We start from the raw sequence: 13,178 nt of genomic DNA, 5'->3' as shown, positions 1-13,178 counted from the left end.
TCAGAACCAAAACGTACCGAGTTTTCAACCTGCGGTCGCTTCGGCCCGCCTGAACTTTCCCTCTCGCAACTGCAAATTGGACCATTCGCGGAACTCCGCAGCTTGCCACCAAACATCTCAATTCTCAGCTTTCGAGATATTTGGGTTGTCATGTTCAAACAGTTTCAGGCCTCACCACTCATTACTCGATACGGGAGATGAAAGCGCAAGTGGCGCGGTGGCAAACCAGCTCTGGGTCAATCCCTACGGAATATACGGGAACAACGTACCCATCCATAATCCAGTTGGTAAACCTCCTCCGGAGTATTTGCCTGTGGTACGTGTGCAGAGTCGATACTCTGTCGATCAGGACGGAGGTTTAGGAGACGCGGCGGGTTTTCGGGATCCGCATTGCATTCCAGGGCGTTTAGGAGCTTGCGGCTGGCGATGAGGATAGGGCGATGGGTTATTTCACAAAAGTACGATTTCGAGCGGCCCTTTCCCTCCTTTTTTTCTTGAGACCGTCGAGATTCTCTGCGGCGAAATAAAAGTTATTTGGTTGAACAGGTAAATTGGTCGGACATGCCTCAATGTACTTCGTACGCGTAGACACGAATGGGTAGCGTTCGCTTATCCGTGTTTTGCCAGTGTTGGAGATATATTTACGGATGGCGAGTGATATGCCTTCATTTATGTTGACACATTGAGGCTTTCCAGCCTTCAGGTCTAAGGCCGGGCTACATGAGTCAAAACGGCAAGTATATCTTGGGAATTTCTATCAATTCGCAACACATAGGTATCTTGAATCTAGTGTCAGGTATGCCTGAGCATTTCTCCTCTGATTCAATGCGACTGGACGCAATTATACGCCATCTCAAACTGCAAGGGATAATACCGTCAGCAACTGGCTCAAGATTACTTAGGAACGTAAGGGATCCTCACCTGCTCATCTGTCTGGCAGATCAATACTCGCTTTACACCTTCAGACTTTTTTGTGATATCCACCACCGTCTCGCTTTCGCTCGGCCCCTTGTCGTTTGCTGAGCCATCAATACCAAATCCAAGGCTGCGAATCTTCTCAACAACCACCTGTCTAAGCAGCGCGCTCTTTTCACCGATACCGCCAGCAAAGACAAGAGCATCAACCTGCCCGTCTAACTTGACAAAGTAATTACCAACGAAACCCACAATACGGTCGACGAAAATGTCAAATGCAAGCTTATGTTGGGGGGTCGGGGGCTCCCTCACGGCAATTTGTGAAAAGTCTGTGGTGCCTGTGAGGACCTTCCAGCCTGATTTCTTGTTCAGGATTTCTTCTGCCTATGCCTTTGTCAGCCCTAGTCTTCCTCCAAGGTGCGACCCAGAACTTACAGTGCTGATATGCATTTCCTTGGTACTAGCAGGGCTGAGCTTCCCCGCCTCACTGGTATAGTGGAACACGAGCCTGAAGAAACCGGGAATTAGCCACTTCGCAGGCAAGGAGGCGGTGCACAGAAAAGTCCAGCTTGGAAGCACTCACGATGGGTCGATATCACCGCTGCGTGTGGCACCAGGTAACCCAGCCAGGGGCGTCAATCCCATTCTGGAAGAGGGAAAAGGTTAGTAAAGGCTATCGGACTTTCTCCCCGATCGCAGGGAGCAAGGGGTGGATCTTCCTACGAGGTATCTATGGATTTTCCGTCTTTGATCGCACACATTGAGGCGCCACTGCCAATATGCAGCGCGATCAGATTGGTCTGGTCGATCGGCTTGTTCATGTGCTCTGCCACAGAGCGCAGAATGAACGAATAGCTGATTCCATGGAAGCCATACTTCCTGAGCTTGTTTGACTTGGCCGTCTCCTGGTCAATAGGATACGTTGTCACATAAGGAGGCAGCGTCTTGTGAAAAGAGGTGTCGAAGAAGGTAACGCTCTGGACATTGGGCAGTTCTTTTTTGCAGAGCCGGACAATTTCCAGGGCGGAAAAGTTGTGCCTGATCCCGTTAGAGCTGAAGATCCAGTTAGAGAACGGAAACCTACAGAGGAGCCAGATCCTCAAGCTGTTCTAGCTGATGATACGTCTCGTTGTTGATCACCGCCGAGGACTCAAACTCTCCACCATGGACGATGCGATGACAGATGTATACCAGGTCATCGCTACTCGCAATATCTGAAAGGTCGGAATCATTGAAGCATCGCTCGAGGAGTAGCTTGAATGCATCCTGAGGGTTGTTGACAGGCTCCTTGAGCTCCTCCTCCTCTCGCTTCTTATCGCCTAGCGTATACTTGAACTTTGCCGGCGGCGCGGTGATGCCAGAGACCTGGGCACTGGCAATAACCTGTGGTGTTTTCTCGTATGTGTAGAATGTGATTTTGACGGATGAACTACCAGCATTCACGGAGAGAATCGACTTGCGCGTCATTTTGGGTGATAAAAGGTGGTTAGACTACAAACACTTTACCCAGGACGATAGGTGAATCAAGTATATTTGAAATACCGTTTTTCCACACTTCTGATTCTTGACGTTCTACCGGTGCAGTGCAGGGTAGATGTGTTGTTAGGTGATGTCAGTCTGTCATGGTGACGTAGTGCTTTCAATTCCGAGTTTACCGCAGCATCATATTCCACAAGTCGCCAGTCAGCTTTCCAGGAACCGATAAAAGACACAGTAAAAAAAAACTAAAAGACCGAAAATAGACTGCTTCATTTCTTCTCTGAATAGTCAATCATCAACTCAGTCCATTCATCATGCCTGGAGAGGTCATTGACCGTCCAAATCCGGCGCCCAAGCCGTCCCATCTCCCCGATCTAGTCGACCAGCTGCTTGTTAAGTTCGAAAAGACGAATCTAGACCATGGGGCTAGTAGTGCCTTGTCAAAGTACCGACGGGCGGCTTGCTATGTTGCTGCCGGTGAGTTGTGTTTTGATCTTGGGTAGTTGCGCCTGCTAATATATAATAGCCATGATCTTCCTTCAAGATAATGTCTTGCTAAAACGGGATATCAAGGTGGAGGATATTAAGCCTCGACTTTTGGGTAAGCTCAGATTACATCGAGCCGTGGCACTCTACTAATACTCTTAGGGCACTGGGGAACATGCCCTGGCCTGATCCTCGTCTACTCTCACCTCAATTACCTCATCAAGCAAAAGAACCTAGACATGCTATATGTCGTCGGCCCAGGCCACGGAGCACCAGCACTGCTGGCATCACTATGGCTGGAGGGTTCGCTGGGCAAGTTCTACCCGGAATACTCCAAGGATAAGGATGGTCTGCACAACCTCATATCGACCTTTAGCACGAGTGCTGGATTGCCAAGGTAAACCTAGCTTTTCTTTTTGCAAAGGAGTCCTGCTGATGAGCTTAGCCACATCAATGCTGAAACCCCTGGTGCTATCCACGAAGGAGGAGAGCTGGGCTATGCCCTCTCCGTCTCCTTTGGCGCGGTGATGGACCATCCTGACCTGATTGTGACCTGTGTGGTAGGAGATGGAGAAGCTGAATCAGGGCCTACAGCCACGTGAGTACGAGGCAACCGCAAAGATGAACCCGTGCTAACAGCATAGGTCATGGCATGCCATCAAATATCTCGACCCCGCCGAGTCAGGTGCGGTACTTCCGATACTGCATTTGAACGGCTTCAAGATTAGTGAGCGAACCATCTTCGGCTGCATGGACAACAAGGAACTCGTTTGCCTATTTACAGGCTACGGCTACCAGGTGCGCATTGTGGAGGACATTGACGATATTGACAATGATATGCACAGCGCGTTTTCCTGGGCAATCAAGGAAATCCACAAGATCCAAAAGGCGGCGCGCTCCGGGAAGCCGATATTCAAGCCCAGGTGGCCCATGATCATCCTACGGACGCCAAAGGTCAGAGTTTTCATCCCGTTCGTGGTGGCTTGTAATTGACACGTTGAATAGGGTTGGTCTGGCCCCAAAGAGCTCCATGGCCAATTCATTGAAGGGTCATTCCATTCACACCAAGTCCCTCTTCCCAATGCGAAAAATGACGACGAGGAACGGCAGGCTCTGCAAAAGTGGCTGTCTTCATACAAGCCCGAAGAACTGTTTACAGGCGCCGGCGACATTATCGATGAGATCAAATTCACCATCCCCACAGATGATAAGAAACTGGGCATGCGTCCAGAGGTCTATAAGGGCTATATAGCACCGGACCTTCCAGACTGGAGACAGTTCTGCGTGCAAAAGGGAGACCAGTTCAGTGCGATGAAGGCGATCGGGAAATTCATCGATCAAGTCTTTGTCCAAAACAAGCATTCCGTCCGGCTGTTCTCCCCCGACGAGCTGGAGAGCAATAAATTGAGCGACGCGTTGCAGCACACCGGCAGGAATTTCCAGTGGGACGAATTCTCCAACGCAAAGGGCGGGCGAGTAATTGAGGTCTTGAGCGAACATCTGTGCCAGGGCTTTTTGCAAGGGTATACATTGACGGGGCGAGTGGGCATATTTCCCTCGTACGAGAGTTTCTTGGGCATTATCCACACAATGATGGTCCAATATGCCAAGTTTGCAAAGCTGGTGCGTCCCACTCCATACCAACTCCCCTCCAAGCTAACCTGCCTAGGCCAAGGAAACCACCTGGAGAGGGGATGTCAGCAGCATCAACTATATCGAGACCAGTACCTGGGCCCGACAGGAGCACAATGGCTTCAGCCATCAGAACCCCTCGTTCATTGGCGCAGTCCTCAACCTGAAGCCTTACGCTGCCAGAGTGTACTTGCCGCCAGACGCCAACACATTCTTGACCACCCTGCACCATTGCCTGAAGTCGACCAATTATATCAACCTCATGGTGGGGTCAAAACAACCGACACCGGTATACCTAAGTCCCGAAGAGGCAGAAAGCCACTGCAGAGCGGGTGCTTCCATCTTCAAGTTCTGCAGCAGCGAAGACGGGATCCGCCCCGACGTGGTGCTGGTTGGTATCGGCGTCGAGGTGACGTTTGAGGTTGTTGCCGCGGCGGCTCTTTTGCGACAGCGTTGCCCAGAGCTTCGAGTTCGGGTAGTGAACGTGACAGATCTCTTTGTGCTTGAGAACGAAGGAACCCACCCTCATGCGCTCAAGGATGAGGCTTTCAACAACCTGTTCACCGAGGATAGGCCCATCCATTTCAATTACCATGGATATGTGAGCGAGCTCAAGAGTCTCCTCTTTGGTCGTCCTCGTCTTGATCGCGCAACCATCAATGGCTATGCTGAGGAGGGAAGTACTACAACTCCGTTTGACATGATGCTGGTAAACGAGGTGTCACGCTACCACGTTGCCAAGGCGGCTGTCATGGGAGGCGCAAAATGGAACGATCGAGTCAAGATCCGACAGCAAGAATTGATCTCGGAGTTTGATAAAGACATTGCCGAGTCACGAAAGTATATCGTCGCGAACCGAAAAGGTGAGTGTGCGCGCTCCTCAGCTCCGAACTACATCAGCTAATCCATTTTTAGATCGGGACGATACGTATGATATGCCCTCATTTGACTCGAGTACACATGTAGAGCATTCCTGTACCTTTAATTAGCCAATTTCAGTCTGAACGAATAGAGTTGCGATTTTGAGAGGAAAAGGATGCAAACGATTCAATCCTTATCACAGAGATGAAGCGCTGACATAAGCGTGTAATCTCACCAGAGCCATAGTTGCAGTTGCAAGACGCGCAGGGCTGAAAGCCTCAACCTCACCTGCAGTCATCAATTACTTTGCTCCACGACCGTGGCTGTGTCAGGGGTGAGAGATGGACTTCGGTTCCCCCCCCGAATCTCTGACTCACTTCGTATTGAATTCGCTATGGGTGTTATCCTTTTGACCTTGACGCCGAAATTTTGGACTTGCACCCTGGACGATATGTGTTTCACAGGGGCTATACCAGCGCTTTTGAACAAAATTCATCAGGTTAGGACGCCTTGAGCGGTGAGACTCGTGGTCTTGATCCTTCCTATGCGTGGTTTGACAACACTGAGAGAATCCTTCAAGCAAAGCAAGATGCTGACCGAAACAGTTTGATCCAACGCACCAATGACATCGACATCATGGAGTTCTAGCACACAAGCCTTTCTGGGCGGAGCGATTATCTCGCCGACTGCTCGGGCCAATTTTCATCAGCAGCTAAACTCTTTTCAATAGAAGCTTGCGAAACTGCTGGAGCCAAGGTTCGAAGCCCACTCAGGCGAGGCACTGCCGAATAACACGCGACCGGGCCGAAGAACGTCGGCGCTTTGGGAGCAAATCACAGAGGCCTTGTGGACGGAGCCTCTCCGCCATTCGCCGAAGCCTGGCTTTGCACGGCGCCCAATCTATCCGCCTCCCGACTCGCATATACTGGCTGGAAGTGGGTGGAAGATTTTTGATCGCAACAGAAATGGCACTATTCTGCGACAGGTTGCGGTCCTTGGACTGTGGAACCCACGGTTTACAGTTCTAAGCCTCCTTCGAACCTGATATCACAGTTCTTACACTCAGCCGCTCTTTTCACCAAAACTTTCTGCCTAAACAATAAACAGAGCTGTCATTCTTTTGCTATATATCTAGATCTCTTGCTCAGCATTTCTTTTGCCCTTTTCTATAAGCTCCTTCTGACATCACAGCCTGAAATCCAATTATCCTCGCCTCCGGAGAACCTATCTATACGGCATCCCGCGTCAGAATGTCAGACACTACAATACTCGTCAACGGCACAGTCCCCTTTGAGGTCCAGGAACGGTTACGAAGTGGTTGCCATGCTCCCATCGAGGGGTTCGACAGTCCATACGGCTACAACCCCTCCCTCGCAGCTGGTGTCGTCTTTCTCGTCTTGTTCGCCCTCACCATGATCGGCCACATTGCACAGATGGTCTGGAAGAGGACCTGGTGGATGGCCGTGTTTTGGGTTGGAAGTCTTAGTAAAAAATCCACAAATCTATAGGATTTCCAACATCTGCTGACATCACAACAGCTGAAGTCCTGGGCTGGGCTGGGCGAACCTGGTCTGCCGAGTGCCCCTACAATGGCAACGCTTTCCTCATGCAGATTACAACCTTGATTATCGGTTAGTTTACTTGATGCCAGAAGCTGCTTACTTTTACTAACCCAAACGTTACTGTCTAGCTCCCACATTCTACACAGCAGGAGTATACATACTCCTTGGCCGCTTCATCCAAATACTCGGTCGTGAATCCTCAGCCCTCAGCCCTCGAGTCTACCTCTGGATATTCGTTACGTGCGACATTGTCTCCCTCGTCGTTCAAGCCATCGGCGGCGCCATGGCCTCCACCGCATCGGATCAAGAAAACGGTGACACCGCTCCCGGAACAAACATCATGGTCGCAGGCATCGTCTTCCAAATGGCCTCCATCACCATCTTCGTCCTCTGCGCCGCTGACTTCGTCCGACGAACCCTCCGCCGTAAGCTCCTTCAGTCCATGACCGGTACCATCGTCCCGCTCCTCGGGGCTATGATCTTCTCCGTCATCTGCATCTACATCCGAAGTATCTACCGTACCATTGAGCTGCTGGAAGGGTGGGACGGATATCTCATCACGACAGAGCGATTTTTCTACGCGCTTGACGGCGCAATGATGGTCCTCGCTGTTGCAGTCTTCAATATCTTTCACCCCGGCTGGCTGTTGCCTGGTGCGGAAAAGACTTTCCGTGCGAAGACCGAGGTTGAGGAGGGCTCGTCGACTGAACTTCGTTAAGGATTTTTTTCATCTCTATACATTATATTTCTCTTGCTTTATGCGTCTACGGAAGGCTGCGCTCCACTTTTTCTGCGTTGATATACCATGATTTCAAGTTCTGGGTTTAGGGCGCAGGTAACATAAGATGGATTTGCGTGCCTGAATTACTATATACTGCGTTGAACACATAGAATTGATATACCTGCAAACTGACAGTAAAGGTGTTTGAGAACTTCAAACTCATCCCGAAAAGTGAAAGTAATACAAAGTCGGCAACGAAGAAAAGAGCCCTAAACTCCAGGCTAAAGTCCCTATCCACTTCGCCAGCCGCATACATTTAGTAACAGTGAGAGCGATCGTAAAAACATAAGAGCAAAGGTGAATCAAAGTCCATCAACAGCCTCGACCCAACCGTACGTCAAACCCGTGATGGAGGTTGCCAGCGCCCAGACCAGACCCCACGCGGAAGCTCCTTCAAAACTAGCTCCCTGGACGGTCCCGGCGACTTGAATAACTGTATTTGCCAATAGTACACTGGTGAGCACCGCTGTCCGAGAGATCAAAACCCTGGTCCGTTCTGACAACGCTCCCCAGGTCTTCCTGTATATGGCGCAGGCAAGGTACTCTCCATGTTTGGACGTCACGGACTTGCCCTTTTCTAAGTCGCTGCCAGGCGCTGGTGGCGTGCCTGCTGAGCTAGCAAACAGGAAATCCCTCGCAGCCCAGCCAGCTGGAAGAAGGGAGAGGAATAGCATAGGCAAGCCGGCTGGGCCGGCATGGACCCTCGTGATGTTGGGGATTCGTTCAAAATAAACAACTAGCTGTGCGGGGAGCCAAGTCTCGTAGCTGAGGTATACTGTGACTGTATAGATGGCCGTTGCGAGTATGGTTGTGTACACTGTGATGCCCCAGTCTTGAAGGATGCCCTTGTTGGGGACGGCGGCCGGCGGCGCAAGTGAGAGATTGTGCACCAGAGTTGGCTTGCGGAGAAGCGCAAATGGGGCAGCGGTGGAAAGGAGCACAATCACGTAAGAAGTGAGGATCGTGGTTGGGCGAAGGCCATAGAACGACGAGAGGAGGGCGTAGGTGGGTAAATGGATGAGAAAGGAGAAGGAAAGAACGTCGCGCCCTGGCTGTGTCAGTTCTACTATAACGGCATAGCTTCATGGTGACATACCATCAAATCCCAGTATCCACGCCAGTCCAATCTCGACGGCCTTCCATGCCATCAGTCCGCCCACTTCCCACCATTCTTCGAGGTGCTTGCTGACACGTCCCAACTCGCCTAGAGTGACTTGGGACGTGAGAGTAAATAGGGTAGAGCTAAGCGCTAGGCTAGCGAGAACTGCGAGAATCAAACGTGCAGGCGATGGAATCTGCTCCACCAATGTCTTGCGAGGAGGCTGCTCTTTTGCGACTTCAGCGTACGTCTTCGGAGGGGTTGTAGTCGCAACGACATCTTTCTTACGGGGCGCCATATCTCTGGGTACGCAATGTAGACACAGCACCTATATAGGCAATAATAGAACGTTGAGAATCGGAATTGCGGAGATTAGGAAAAAGATTGCAGCTCTTGCTTTGGAACTGGGATGGAGGGGGTTTATAGCAGGCGGTGAGCATGTGATGATGTCACGATGCAAAACGTCATACGGCAAGAGCAAACCAAGAACAGATCAAGATCAAGGATCGAGAATGCGCATCCATGGTATAGGCTTTCATGTGGCTCTGAACGACAAACCACCTGAACTCCTATACTCAAGCCTCTCATTCGAGAATGTACTAGTAGACTGCCATATGTTCACTCCTCTGAGTCTCTGACCGCCCAATATGCCGGTATAGACGCGTTACCTTCAGCTTACAATCAAGCTTTCCAGGGCTCTCTGGGGGCCTTGCCCAATATGTCGCGGAGATGTCTGACGCGGATAAGAGGTGCAAGTGTCATTGGGACTGGTATATCATCAGCGCAAAAATATGTTACAGAGACAGGGGCATATGAAACAAAACATGCCACGAGCTAATAGAAGAACAAGTCATAAACATCCCCCTCGCGAGGCCTCAATCATCATCCTCTTTCTCCGTCGGTTTGGTGAAGAATTCAATGGTTCCCTGCTCGCGTCCCCTAGTGTCCCTCATCGCGACCTGATACTTTCCTTTATCCCAGAGATCCTTGATCGTAAGCTCTCGTGTGCGGCCCAAGCTCTCAATAGCACTGATACGCTCCAGTGTGCTTTCCAGATGCTCGTCAAACCCAGGCTGAGAGCAAATCTGGCGAAAGGCATTTTGCATGGGCACAGAGTCGGCTCGGACCATAGCCCTAGAGTCAATGGTAAATAGATTCTCGTGATCATAACTCTGAATAAAGTCGGCGCGCGTCATAATCTGTCGTGCTTCGTGAAGGGATATCTCGGGAAGTATATGGCCACGTTCAGGGTCATAAATTTTCTCCATCGTCTTTTCTTTCTCCACCAAAGCTCTGGCCATCACCATGGCGGCCGACTATTTCTCATTAGAGAACAAGATAAATTTGAGGAACAGGTGGGCACTTACAGAATACTTCTGCTGGTCCATGACGTCGTCATCCATCTCTTCACCCAGGATCCAGCATTTGTTTAGGAACCAGGTCTTTTCAGCTTCGCATATACTGTTGCACAGCTTCATCACATCTGGAGACTTTGCGACCCGACTGAGGTAGGATAGTCGGCCCCCAACCTTGTTATATACTTCCTCGAGAATCTCGTCCGACAACTGCTCACCGAGATAGTCCTTGCGGTATTTCTTCAAAGCAGCTATTGCCTGCCCTTTGGGGAGGTCGGCAATTGGGATGGTCTCCATTCTTGTTGCATAGCGCTTCAGCCTCTCATAAACCCAGTAGTCATCACTGTTAAACACTGTGGAGCGATTAGTGTCCGAAAAACACATGAGGAAGAGATAAGCGTACCTGTCGTTACGAGATTACTGGCTGCCCATTGCTCCGCGCGCTGTTGGATCATCTCGAGAAGGTCTTGGCCTTCAGAGTCATCTCTCACCAAGTGAGTGCTGTTTATAATCAAAACAAGCGGTGCCTTGCCCTTGCACCTCCTCTTCATCGCAACCTTTTCCAGTTTGTTGAATGCACGCTCTATATCCAAGAGAGCCGTAGTATCCCTGGGGCCTTTGATACTGAACAGGCTACCAATATAACTAATTAACGTTAGTATAGGGTTTCGGAAAATTAACAAATCAAGGCTTACTCTTCATGAAACTCAAAATCCAGCGCTTTCCCTAGTCGGATTCGGAAAATCTCCTGGTCGCCGTGAGCCTCGAACAGCGCGCATCCATCACCATTGATCTTGCGCATGGCTTCAAGCAACATTGAGGTTTTTCCAGTGCCTTTCTCGCCAATGAGCAAGAAGTAGTGGCCTGGAATGTCACCAGATATGATTTTATCAATCCTTGGCTGCTCATCTCTAACAAACCAGTGCTCGTCGTGGTGGTACTGATGCTTCCCTGTCTCCACCCCTGCAACCTCAAGCGCCGGATCACCTGGTTCAAAGGCGTTTTCCATCTTTTGTAGGATGAGATATTTGTAATACTTGTGGTATGAAAACCCAGCAATGCTACATGCGCTGTCAGCGAGCACCATCGATAATGACAGCGGTAGGCCTACCCTAGGACAGCAATTGACGCAAAAGTTGTCGCCGCTGACTCAAGCATTTTCAGAATCGTCGATTTGAGATTAGGGTCCTGGTCATTGCCCCGGCCTCTGTCGTCGTCCTGGTTTTGTTGATCCAGAGGATCTGGTCCCGATGGGATGGAACTTTGCGAAAAACTTCGTCCTGAGTACATGGCAAACATTCTGCCCGGCCGCCTCGATACCTGCCATGGCCTTGTTCGGGCTGTTGAGGCAAAGAGTCGAGGAATATTGCGATAAAACATGATGGTATTGTTAAGCAAAAAAAATAAAAATAAATAAATAAATAAATAAATTAGAACACGGCGAAGGCGGAATCAGCGAGAGTAATGAATATAAGAAGGAATGGCGGTGTACGGCTGAGCTGAAGCTGAAGTTTTGACAGTTGGGTATAAGATGGCCAACGGTACAAAGTTTAAGGGGTGCGAACTTCAGAATTCAGTCGGTACCTGACCGAGAAACATTAAGCCACTAATTTGTATAACGAGTGTCGTGGGTGGGAAGCGGGGGAGAAAAGGAAAAGTAGAGACAAAGAAGGCGTAGAAGAAGAAAAAGGCAAAGAAAAGGTGAACCGAGACGACGACGATTGATGTTTTGTCGCGACTTGGATCCAAAAGCGACGGAGCAAAGTGCTGCGCCTCCGATCGATGGAGTCCGACTGCAGATCGGCCCTCTTGGCGACGAACTGGCGGCAGGCTTGTGTGAGCTGAGGCTGGTAATTGTGGCGAGAGTCGATATTCTCTTCTCCCAGACCTCTAGATCTTGCATCAAATTCTACTTACTCAGTATTATCTCTGCCCTGACTGACACTTGTAGCTGAGAAGGAGATAGGATGAGCTGTTCGTTGTCTGAGCGGAGCAGGCTGCCTTATCGGGCATGACAGCTCAGCTAGCACAATCCATCATGGCTTGCTTGTCTTAGGACGGTTGTATGATAATCTCCTGGAGTATTACTCGCGGGCTCGGGGGTCAGTGCGGACTCGGGGAGCAGGCGTTGAATAGCCTATATGCAATTGGTTGAGGTCATCCCATTGCAGCGGGATGCCAGAGTCTCTCTCACGCTGACTTGGGGATAACACAAGAAGCGCAACACAGCTTCAACAACAGGAGTATGAGCGCATTATTTCCTTACGATGCACATCTCTTGTTTCCTCCTCTGGGCCTTCCTTGACCTGTTCCATCCTCCCGCATCGCATTCTAATCGGGAACAACACCCTGAAGCGTCAAAATGCCCATAACGTGGAACACTGAAGCCGAAGCGAGGGTGTGTATCTGCGCTCCCACTTTATCTCATGAGGTTCCCTACTAACACCTCCAAAGCTGCTGCTTGGGATTTTGGACCAACTGAAGGGTCATAAGCTTGATTACAAAGCCCTGGCTGCTTACATGGGACCAGGTGTGACCTTCGTCGAGATTCCCGCCCAGACAGTCTTTACTGACAGCTTAGGTTGTACTGTCCCTGCCCTCCACCAGCGCCTCTTCAAGCTCCGCCGCGAGGCAGGTATAGCGGGTGGCGCGCTTGGAAAGCCTGCTGGCAGTTCTCCTTCGACCGCAAGCTCTTCGAAGAGACCCAAGCGCCCTTTATCTCCAAAGACTCCCAAGTCCGATCAAAAAAGCGAAAAATGTGCACTACGTTTCTGATGATGACGACGATGACACTGAGAGTTGCGACGTCAAGTTTATCAAGGATGAAGAGGACGAGAAGAAGGTGATTGTTGATCTTGCAGATTGAAGTTATTGCCAAGGACCGAATTATCTCAAGTTTGCGTTGGAGTGTGATTTGAGTGCTTATCCGGAAGGACTTAGAAGCGTGGAGGCCTTCAATCCGAGAATAGTATCACGGATCGTCCAAAGCATGTACTGAAGCAATGACC

General features: G+C 50.2%; 6 protein-coding genes across 6 annotated transcripts; 3 read left to right on the top strand and 3 right to left on the bottom strand.

The window, feature by feature from the left end:
• Nucleotides 1-725: 725 nt before the first annotated feature.
• Nucleotides 726-2,527, bottom strand: BJX68DRAFT_225306 (putative acetate kinase). Its single transcript, XM_071038365.1, has 6 exons — nucleotides 2,000-2,527; nucleotides 1,639-1,953; nucleotides 1,499-1,561; nucleotides 1,351-1,423; nucleotides 922-1,299; nucleotides 726-858 (listed from the first exon to the last, which is right to left on the bottom strand). The coding sequence occupies exons 1-6, from the start codon at nucleotides 2,380-2,382 to the stop codon at nucleotides 823-825; spliced, it is 1,248 nt and encodes a 415-aa protein (XP_070905135.1). The 5' UTR covers nucleotides 2,383-2,527; the 3' UTR covers nucleotides 726-822.
• Nucleotides 2,528-2,538: 11 nt separating this feature from the next.
• On the top strand, nucleotides 2,539-5,872 carry BJX68DRAFT_225297 (putative phosphoketolase). Its single transcript, XM_071038364.1, has 8 exons — nucleotides 2,539-2,871; nucleotides 2,921-2,995; nucleotides 3,043-3,277; nucleotides 3,326-3,478; nucleotides 3,525-3,834; nucleotides 3,886-4,503; nucleotides 4,550-5,696; nucleotides 5,751-5,872. Exons 1-7 carry the CDS (start codon nucleotides 2,709-2,711, stop codon nucleotides 5,414-5,416), a joined length of 2,421 nt encoding a protein of 806 aa, XP_070905134.1. The 5' UTR covers nucleotides 2,539-2,708; the 3' UTR covers nucleotides 5,417-5,696; nucleotides 5,751-5,872.
• A 445-nt stretch (nucleotides 5,873-6,317) lies between these two features.
• Nucleotides 6,318-7,836, top strand: BJX68DRAFT_85577 (RTA1 domain-containing protein). Its single transcript, XM_071049881.1, has 3 exons — nucleotides 6,318-6,858; nucleotides 6,912-7,004; nucleotides 7,064-7,836. Exons 1-3 carry the CDS (start codon nucleotides 6,624-6,626, stop codon nucleotides 7,651-7,653), a joined length of 918 nt encoding a protein of 305 aa, XP_070905133.1. The 5' UTR covers nucleotides 6,318-6,623; the 3' UTR covers nucleotides 7,654-7,836.
• BJX68DRAFT_85610 (uncharacterized protein) lies at nucleotides 7,836-9,401 on the bottom strand. Its single transcript, XM_071049883.1, has 2 exons — nucleotides 8,813-9,401; nucleotides 7,836-8,764 (listed from the first exon to the last, which is right to left on the bottom strand). Exons 1-2 carry the CDS (start codon nucleotides 9,111-9,113, stop codon nucleotides 8,019-8,021), a joined length of 1,047 nt encoding a protein of 348 aa, XP_070905132.1. The 5' UTR covers nucleotides 9,114-9,401; the 3' UTR covers nucleotides 7,836-8,018.
• Nucleotides 9,402-11,663, bottom strand: BJX68DRAFT_85663 (ATP-binding protein). The gene is made up of 5 exons (XM_071049884.1): nucleotides 11,282-11,663; nucleotides 10,866-11,231; nucleotides 10,574-10,803; nucleotides 10,183-10,523; nucleotides 9,402-10,131 (listed from the first exon to the last, which is right to left on the bottom strand). The coding sequence occupies exons 1-5, from the start codon at nucleotides 11,548-11,550 to the stop codon at nucleotides 9,691-9,693; spliced, it is 1,647 nt and encodes a 548-aa protein (XP_070905131.1). The 5' UTR covers nucleotides 11,551-11,663; the 3' UTR covers nucleotides 9,402-9,690.
• An 869-nt stretch (nucleotides 11,664-12,532) lies between these two features.
• On the top strand, nucleotides 12,533-13,036 carry BJX68DRAFT_261381 (uncharacterized protein; the record flags this gene model as incomplete). The annotated part of the gene is made up of 3 exons (XM_071044136.1): nucleotides 12,533-12,568; nucleotides 12,625-12,805; nucleotides 12,861-13,036. 3 exons carry the CDS (start codon nucleotides 12,533-12,535, stop codon nucleotides 13,034-13,036), a joined length of 393 nt encoding a protein of 130 aa, XP_070905130.1.
• Between the last annotated feature and the right edge of the window lie 142 nt (nucleotides 13,037-13,178).

This window comes from Aspergillus pseudodeflectus, assembly GCF_044049435.1.
Source record: "Aspergillus pseudodeflectus strain CBS 756.74 chromosome Unknown BJX68scaffold_2, whole genome shotgun sequence".
Lineage (NCBI taxonomy): Eukaryota > Fungi > Ascomycota > Eurotiomycetes > Eurotiales > Aspergillaceae > Aspergillus > Aspergillus pseudodeflectus.
Note: the sequence above shows the minus strand (reverse complement) of the source record. Positions and strands in the feature narration are given on the sequence as shown.

Excerpts from the sequence above, each read along its gene's own strand:
- BJX68DRAFT_85610 (XM_071049883.1), bottom strand. The coding sequence starts at position 9,113 with ATGGCGCCCCGTAAGAAAGATGTCGTTGCGACTACAACCCCTCCGAAG. Across the intron at positions 8,765-8,812 it reads GTGGATACTGGGATTTGATG|GGCGCGACGTTCTTTCCTTC; the intron begins GTATGTCACCAT and ends TGACACAGCCAG.
- BJX68DRAFT_85577 (XM_071049881.1), top strand. The coding sequence starts at position 6,624 with ATGTCAGACACTACAATACTCGTCAACGGCACAGTCCCCTTTGAGGTC. Across the intron at positions 6,859-6,911 it reads GTTTTGGGTTGGAAGTCTTA|CTGAAGTCCTGGGCTGGGCT; the intron begins GTAAAAAATCCA and ends ACATCACAACAG. Across the intron at positions 7,005-7,063 it reads GATTACAACCTTGATTATCG|CTCCCACATTCTACACAGCA; the intron begins GTTAGTTTACTT and ends GTTACTGTCTAG.
- BJX68DRAFT_85663 (XM_071049884.1), bottom strand. The coding sequence starts at position 11,550 with ATGTTTTATCGCAATATTCCTCGACTCTTTGCCTCAACAGCCCGAACA. Across the intron at positions 11,232-11,281 it reads GCGTCAATTGCTGTCCTAGG|CATTGCTGGGTTTTCATACC; the intron begins GTAGGCCTACCG and ends CAGCGCATGTAG. Across the intron at positions 10,132-10,182 it reads TGGACCAGCAGAAGTATTCT|TCGGCCGCCATGGTGATGGC; the intron begins GTAAGTGCCCAC and ends AATGAGAAATAG.
- BJX68DRAFT_225297 (XM_071038364.1), top strand. The coding sequence starts at position 2,709 with ATGCCTGGAGAGGTCATTGACCGTCCAAATCCGGCGCCCAAGCCGTCC. Across the intron at positions 3,278-3,325 it reads ACGAGTGCTGGATTGCCAAG|CCACATCAATGCTGAAACCC; the intron begins GTAAACCTAGCT and ends TGATGAGCTTAG. Across the intron at positions 3,835-3,885 it reads TCATCCTACGGACGCCAAAG|GGTTGGTCTGGCCCCAAAGA; the intron begins GTCAGAGTTTTC and ends CACGTTGAATAG.
- BJX68DRAFT_225306 (XM_071038365.1), bottom strand. The coding sequence starts at position 2,382 with ATGACGCGCAAGTCGATTCTCTCCGTGAATGCTGGTAGTTCATCCGTC. Across the intron at positions 1,562-1,638 it reads GGAAAATCCATAGATACCTC|AATGGGATTGACGCCCCTGG; the intron begins GTAGGAAGATCC and ends TCCCTCTTCCAG. Across the intron at positions 1,300-1,350 it reads AGGAAATGCATATCAGCACT|GCAGAAGAAATCCTGAACAA; the intron begins GTAAGTTCTGGG and ends ACAAAGGCATAG.